This window comes from Psammomys obesus, unplaced genomic scaffold (genome assembly GCF_907164565.1).
Source record: "Psammomys obesus unplaced genomic scaffold, mPsaObe1.curated_primary_1811, whole genome shotgun sequence".
Lineage (NCBI taxonomy): Eukaryota > Metazoa > Chordata > Mammalia > Rodentia > Muridae > Psammomys > Psammomys obesus.
The window spans coordinates 5269030-5277096 of NW_026596152.1; the positions used below are offsets into that span (position 1 = coordinate 5269030).

General features: G+C 48.9%; 1 protein-coding gene across 4 annotated transcripts in view; it reads left to right on the top strand.

Moving 5' to 3' along the window:
• Positions 1-1620: 1620 nt before the first annotated feature.
• Positions 1621-8067, top strand: part of Arhgap44 (Rho GTPase activating protein 44) — a 153553-nt gene continuing 147106 nt past the window's right edge. For all 4 annotated transcript variants that reach the window (XM_055594478.1, XM_055594479.1, XM_055594481.1 and 1 more), the window contains exon 1: positions 1621-1976. In XM_055594478.1, coding sequence (XP_055450453.1) covers positions 1924-1976 — 53 coding nt within the window. In that variant the 5' untranslated portion in view covers positions 1621-1923. The remainder of the gene's footprint in view (positions 1977-8067) is intronic.

Consider the following 8067-nt stretch of genomic DNA (forward strand, 5'->3'; position numbering starts at 1 on the left):
AAAGCAACTTGAGTTAATTTGGACTCATAATTTGAGGGTACATTCCATCATGGCCAAGAAGTCATGGCAGTAGGCCCTCAAGGCAGCTAGTCACATCACATTGGCTGTCAGGAGGAAAAGAGAGATGGATGATAATCCTTAGCTTACTCTCTTCTTTTTATTCAGCCTGGAACCTCCGCCCAGAGAATGGTGCTCTTCCTAACTCTGTTACCCAAAACACTCTCTTACAGTCATGCCATAGGCTTGTTTCTCTGGTGATTTCAGATCCTGTTGAATGGATAATCATTATTAACCACCATGGTCATGTTTTTTTTTTAAATATTCAAAGTAGAAATAATTTGTTTCTATAAATATGATGTTGACATTATAGCCACATCCAGTCAGTTTAAAGCAAAGGATGCCTTGACTGGATAATTGGCTAGAACTCTTGACCTAATAAGCAGAGGCTGAATTCACAGTTAATTAAAGATTTCATGTTCATTCAGCCAAAACATGCCTCAAACCATCTTTTGTTTAGCTGGCCAGGGAGATACTTAGATCCATATTTAGGACATCTTTCTACTGTAATCAACATATTGAAAAAGACCTCGGGTCATAGATGCGATTCCATTTTTCAGAATAGGAATTTCCCTGGATTTTCCCCTTAGGCTAACTTTCATTGTACCCATCACAGCTGACTACATGGTAGTTTGTATGTAACTGGATTTGGAAAACAGTACTGTTTTATTTCCACCTACCAAAGAGCAGTGTTCTCAATTAGAGATGGGGAGACTGGCACTGAAAAGGGCCCAGCAGTTTCCCTAAAGCGGTTTACCAGGTGTGTGAAATTCTAGTGGGAACTCATATTTGTTTCACCCAGAGTCCCAGCTGCCCAACAACCCTGACTTTACTTGATACAAAATGATGACAACTAACAGGGATCACCTGCCATTTTTCTTTTCCTTACCTCTATCTATCTATCTATCTATCTATCTATCTATCTATCTATCTATCTATCCATCCATGTGTTTGTAAGGGAACTTGCAGGAGTTACATTTCTCCTACCATGTAGGTCCTGGAGATTGAATACAGGTCATCAGGCTTAGTGACAAACATCTTTACCTGCTGAGCCATTTTGCTGTCCTCACCAGCCACTTTCTAAGGGCCACAATTACAAGCTGGTGGATGCCAGTGGGCCGTCCAGCTGATGCCCATTCAAGTCTGGTGGTGGAAAGAAGAACATAGCTATGAGACCGGCATCTAAATCATACAAGAAGGCTGTCTCATTTTGGGCCAATAGAGAAGATGTCACCGATTCAATCTCATATATCAGCACATCCCTCTAGCACATCTTCCTGAGAAATTCAGCACGGAAACGCCTCACATTCACTTGAGATGTAATAGGAGCCAGACGCTCACTCTGTTTGCTGTTGTATCCTTGGTTTCACCTTTTAAGCACGAAGATATTTCCTTTACTAGAAGGCTAAAGCCTAACCGCCTTGGCAGCACTGCCGTCTTCCACCTCGGTGCTAAAGCTGTCCTTGCAAACTTTGGACAGAGAAAAGGTGGGAGCGGCGAACTACAAATCCCAGCATGCACGGCGCATCCCGCACAGGCGCATGGGGACCACCCGGCCAGCTGGCTAGCCGAGCCAGCCTGCGGAGACTCCCCGGTTCGCTCGCCGGGCTGGGGCTTGGAGCTGCAGCCCGGGCGGACCGGCGGACGCCGAGGGCGGCCCCGGGCGTGTCACTGAGAAGGATGCGGTGGGCGGAATAGGCGGAGGTGCTCTCGGGAGGCTGGGCGCGGGCCAGGCGGCTCCCCAGGCTCCGCAGTGCCGCCGCCGTCGCCCGGGAGGCTGGGCGCGGGAGCCATGTAACCCTGCGGCGGGCTCGGGGCAGCTCCGTTCTTCCCCAGCTCCCGGGCTAGCGCGGCAGCGGGGCCACGATGAAGAAGCAGTTTAACCGCATGCGCCAGCTGGCCAACCAGACGGTGGGCAGGTAGGTCACCTGCTGGCCACCCGGGGCCGGCACGCCCGCGGGGCTGCATCTGCCGGGCGCAGGTGATGGAGCTGCCCGGCCTGGAGCTTCTGTGCCCCTCCTGGGTCCGCGCGGACGAGCAGGCTTGACCTCTCCTCTCCCGACCCAGACCCCTGTTCGCTTCCCGCCCGCCGGTCTAGGCTTGGGTTGCCCAGCTTAGAGAGTGACGCATCCTTCACCTGCGTCCCCAGCTGGCCCTTCACCTCACCCTCCCTGCTTTTCCTCGGAACTCCCTCTTCCTCTGGCCGTGTTCTTCCTGGAAACAGGTGTTTGCTCTGATGGAGCTGGTGGCTGCGGAGTCGCAGGCTGCCTCTGGAGATCCCTTCCTCCCTGCGCCCAGTTCAGGGTGGCTTAGGGTCCTGGGGTAGCGTTGGGCCTGCTCGATACCCCGGTTTCCCCCGTGAGCCCTGTTTGTTTTCAGGGACTGTGACTGTCTGAGATGCTGGATCACTTTCCTGGAGGCTTTTCTTCAGCGTTTGGGGGTGGGGAGGGGATGGCGGGGAGGGGAGAAGGTGCTGGTGGCATGGCGCTACTGTGGGCTCAGTCCCAAGACTGATTTCAGTGGAGGGAGGGAGGGTGCCGAAAGCGAGGTCCAGCTCCCTTGGAAGATGAGAGGGTCAGAGGCTCGCAGCCAGGTAGGGGATGGGGGCAGTCTCCCCTCCCTCACAGTCCGGAACAGCTCGGGCCCTGGAATCTGCAGGACCCAGACTGCCCTCATCTTGGTGAACATGGACTAGATCTGGGCCAGTGTCTCTAGGAGCGGATCTGCGGGGTGCCAAGATCTATTAAGGTTACATAAGGATCCTGGTGGGTCGCTTCTAAAGCTAGACATTCTCGAAACACAGGCTTGTTAGGCAGAGGGGATTTTTCACGTATTCTCTGTGCCTGGGCAAGGATTTTTGTGTGGTTGTCAAAGGAATTCAGGTTTGCAGTTTTAAGCAATCAGAGAGAGAGGAGGCCAGCCTTGGGTGCAATTCAAGTGCGTGCTTCACACATGGAGTGCTCTCAGCCAGGTTGGTTGAGAAACCAAATACCTTTCTTGGGTGGGAAGTGGAGCTTGAACTGGCACCTGGCAGGGTGGGGGTGGGGACTTCCCTGGGGAATAGAGGACAGCTCAACTCCATGGGAGCACACTGCCCTAGTTACAGTGGGCATTTCAGGGCAGGGGATGTGTGGCTTCTCACGCTTTCAGGGACTCCAGATGGTTTCCAAGTAACAGCGTCTAAACTAGACTTGGGTTCATTTTCCCTTCCCAAACACATGTGCTTTAACATGAGGGGGAATTTATGAATAGCAGAGTCAGATTAGCCCAGATTTTTGGCAGAGTATTGCCACAAATATAGCCTCACGTGGACTGTCTGTGTTGTGTTGGATGTGGAGATAGTGTTTTCTTGGTGCCTGGAGTGTAGCGGTTGGCTGTCTAGCTGACCACTCTTTACTGTTTGGGCTTCTGGATCACTGTCTGGGATCTGGCCTATGTGATGGCATTAGACATCTCTGGGGTCAGTAGGCCCCTCACTCTGACCATGGCTTGCTGCTTCTCATGGTCTTAGAGTGTTAGTTTGATGCCAGGATCTAAATGTCGTGGGGATGGCATTCATGCTGCCTTCATGAAACCTGACTCATGTCTTCCTTTAGGACTTGTTTATAAGTTGTGAGATTTTTTGAACCACTGACATAGGAACCTTATTTTTCACCTTCGTTCATGGGGGAAATGAACAAAAAAGCAAAGGTAATTTGGGATCTTTTTTTTTAAAGTGGTCTTACTTATTGAAAGAACATTCTTAAAAGTACAAATACTAGGGATGTGTCCTGCTTATCTGCCAGGTCTGTGGATGACCAGCCTGTACAAAGTGAGGCCCAACCTGTCTCCGTTTTGATGAAGTTCAAAGTGAACCCTTAAAGCAAAAATTAGTTCATGATACTCTATTGCTTCAACACCCCAGTGCCATCTCATCCACCTAACACTACCAGTATTCCGGTGACCTAACAACCACATCCGCTGCACCCCTTTCTCTCCACATGCTCATTTTGTCTCCTCTCTGTGCCTGAACGCCTGTCCCTTAACTTCATGTACTTCAGACATAGCAAGCCCATCTCTGCCTTAGGGCTTTGTTCTTGCTGACCGCCAATTTTACTACCTGGCTGAGGATGTGGTCTTCCCAAATAGCCTTCTCATCAGTAAGGACTTGGCTCAGGTAAGTCCTCCCTCCCTTACTCTCGCTCATCATCCTTTTCATTTTTGAACAGTTCTCACCACTCACCACTCTTTGAAAGCTTTTTTTTTTTATTTGTAATTTTTATTTTTGCCTGTTTCCAATAGAATTTATTGATCGCCCTTCCATGCCAAGAACATACAGCGGTACCTTGTAGATAATTGGTGCTCAGTCAATATTTATTGCCAAGATTAAAATGGTTTACTCCTGGCCATGAGGGGAATGAAAGGGTGGTAGGGTGAGGCCCTTCCTTTTGAGAATGTTGAGAGGCATGACCCTCTGCTTGGGGAAAGGAATTTGCTTCTTAATCATTCACTAGCAGCTCATGGGGCTGGAAGTTTGGGTGGGTGGTGTGGTTTCATGAAGTGCTTTGTAGAGTAGCTTTAGCAGACACTCAATTCTCACTCCGCTGGTTTGGAAGATGTGTGAACTTGAGAGCTGCTGCACTTCTCCGCGGCTCCCCACCTAGCTCACTCTCTGTAACTCAGAGGTTCTGGGATTAGTCCAAATGTAAAACTTCTAGGGACTGGCTGCTGTCCCTTGAACAATGCAAGGATGGCCCTCCTTAAATGTACTCTTGGGTTCTTAGTACTTTGCTTGGAGTTGGGCACGTCAAAGTAGAACTTCAGTAACTGTGGAAAGACTTGGTAAAGGCTCACTTGGTTTTAGCCTAGCATGCATGAAGCTCTAGGTTCAGTTCTCAGTACCACAAGATAACACATATCTGTAATCCACTTGGAGGTTGAAACAGGACAGTCTAAAGTTCAAGGTCATCTTTGGCTTCATAGTGAGTTCAAAGCCAACCTGGGATTCATAAGGCCCTGCCTTGGTCATCTTCTGCAGTCAGAGCACATGCTTCTGCCTTGATTTTCCCATATCTGTTCTTTGACTTCTACCCACACTCTAGAAAGCTCTCTCTTGTCAGCCTGTACATACTGGCTAGGAATACGGATTATCCAGTGGGACACATTTGCTTGGGTGCTTAGTGATCTTGAGATTAGCTCTTTGTACATTTTTTTTCTTATTGGGAAAAATGGGAATAATGAAGTTTGCCTTATGGTGATATAGGGATTGTAATGACAAGGGAGTTACCACAGAAAATTGGCTAACACGGTGCTGAGTTTGATGGAGAGTAGCTCCAGGGTCCTTGGGCCAGCATTCTGGATGGCATGCTTATGCTCAGTATAAGACGATTCGCTGTCTTGTGTGGGTCTCACACTGCTCTTCTCTAGGAATATTACAGTGCCAGGCAAACAGAAGTCCTGCTTCCTGGAGCCTGAATTCTCAGGGTGTGCTGTGCTTTTAATGGTTCATTTACACTGTGATCTTTCACTTGTCGGTTATCTTTCTGACTTGATTTTAAGCTCCTGGGGAGGCAGAGACAATTTGGCATGTAGAGGGTTCCCTGAAATTCCTTGGCAACTGGATCAGAAGATCCATGCATTGTAAGTAAAGGAGTCCTGGAAAGTGTTTTAAGATGGGGAGAGCACCTGATACTGCTTCTTTGACTTTTGTAATGGCAGTGGGTGTCTAGAGGAGCAAGGGGCTGCTGAGCTGTGGGACTCAAAGGAGGGCTTAGCCTATGCCTTCTGGGTGGCACTGTTTGCTTTAAATTTTTTTTTTTTTAAATTAAATCTTCAATAGGGCCTAGTGTCTTCTGGGGTGTGACCCATCCTGAGAGACAGTGTTCTTCTTGGACATGATATCTGGTTTGTGTTGTGTGAAACAAAGTACTGAGCCGAAACTTTAGCACCCAAGAGACCCACAGGGTGAAAGAGAAGATGCAAGAAGCAAACTCAGCCCTCGCCAAAGACTTGTTTTTCAGTCTGCATGTTGGAAGTACAGCAAGCCCCCATCTTAGAGGGCTGGGATGAGGGTGAAGGGAGCCTGGCATGGTGAAGGCTCACCAAATGGACCTCGAGGCTCTGGTCATCTTCCTTTAAAGCTTGCTCGGTCAGTCCACGGAAAACATTTGCCTTCCATATACACAGTCTTGGAAATGGACCCCAGTATTAACTGCCCAACAGCTCTGTATGAGGTCTGCCCTCGTAGGAAAGTGGATGAAGTTGGAGAGTAGGCAAGAAGCGACAGGCTTGTGGGCTTGTAGGTGGGAGCAAGGCTGTTTGGGTCTCACTGGATTGTGTGGGTTGAGAGGTGCTAAGCTGGGGGTGGAAGAACAAATCTTGTCTCCAGAGCTCTGCTTTCCATTCCTCGACTGCTAGCGAGCAAGACAGAGCCGAGAGCTTGGTTGCTCCTGCAGCCTTGCCAAGCCTCACTGCCGTAGCCCAGTCTGCACTGCTGAACTGCAGGCAGGCCGTCCAGGCATCAGCCAGTGATCCCCAGCTGGTTGTGAGGCGGCCTCAAGGAGCTCTGGACATGGCCTGCATTTCTGCTCCAGCCAAAGCCACCAAGGATCTTTTCCCTAAAGCCGCTGCTTGTCCTTCTGTGGGCCTCCGAAAGCCATCAGCCAATCAATAGGACCAGAGGAGAAAGTCAGAACAAGCCTAGATTAGTCATCACGGGCCTTTTTGCTGGCTGTGAGTTAGTTGGACTTCTCAGACCAGTGCAGGCTTCCGCAGCCACCTTCTAAGAGTGCAGCAGGGTTCTTCAGAATGGAGACCCATCCCTAGAGTTCTTCAGCTGAGGCCTCGGAGCCCAGATGGGAGGGACCTCCTGCTGAGGCGTGGCTTTGTGATGACAGGAGGGCTAGAGGAGGGCCTTTGCCCTTAGTCCTCCCTGCCTCTTACTCTGCAGGCCTGCCTCATCCACCAGTCAGCAGGAGGCTGCCTGGGTTTCTCTCAGTCCAGACCTGCAAGTCACTGTTGAGAAAGCCCCCAACCCCTCCCCCCTTTTTTTACTTGAGTAGCAATTAATCATCTCCCCTCTCATTTTCCTTTACCAGAGGAATTTATCAGCACTGATTGGTAATTTTTTAATAATGGGTGATGGGTGATAAGCATTGTTTTCTTGTGGCTGTTTAAAAAAATAAATTAGTAGCCATGTGAATAAAACAGTAATTTGTGGTTATTTGTTTTAGAAGGATCTGTAATCATCCCTTTTATTAGTAGTCAAGAGCAGATTATTTCAAATGCTATTTCTGCAATGATGGTAAATAGTGAAATTATGCTTTGGCTCAGTGCTGAGGCTCTCAGAGCTGAGAGAGCAGGTTCAGGGGAGAGAGGGGGGCCGATCCACCTCCCCTTGGGTTCAGGAACCTCCTTGCTGCTTTGGAGAGCTGCTGTGGTGTCTAGCAATTTGAAACTTTCCTTTCTGTCCATGAAGCAGATGCCGCTTTCATTTTCTAACTGTAGAGATTATTTTTAGAATAAATGTTTATTTTCCCACAGAATTAAATTATTTTTTAAGCATTATTTTTTTTAACATTTATTGTTATTATTATCATTTATTACAATTTATTCAAGTTGTATCCCGGCTGTGGCCCCCTCACTCATTTCCTCCCAATCCTACTGTCCCTCACTCTTCTGCCCCTATGTCCACTGATAGGGGAGGTCCTCCTCCCTTCTGTTTGACCCTAGTCTTTCAGGTCTCATCAGAACTGGTTGCATTGTCTTCCTCTGTGGTCTAGTAAGGCTGCACCCCTCCAGGGGGAGGCGATCAGAAAGCCTGCCACTGAGTTCATGCCAGAGAAAGTCCCTGATCCCCTTACTAGGGACCCCTCTTGGAGACTGAGTCTATGGGCTACATCTGAGCTGGAGTTCTAGGTCCATGCATTGTCCTTGGTTGGGGCCAGTCTCTGCAGGGCTCCCAGGGCTCAGGCTTCATTCATTCATTCATTCATTCATTCATTCATTCATTCATTCATTCATTCATTCATT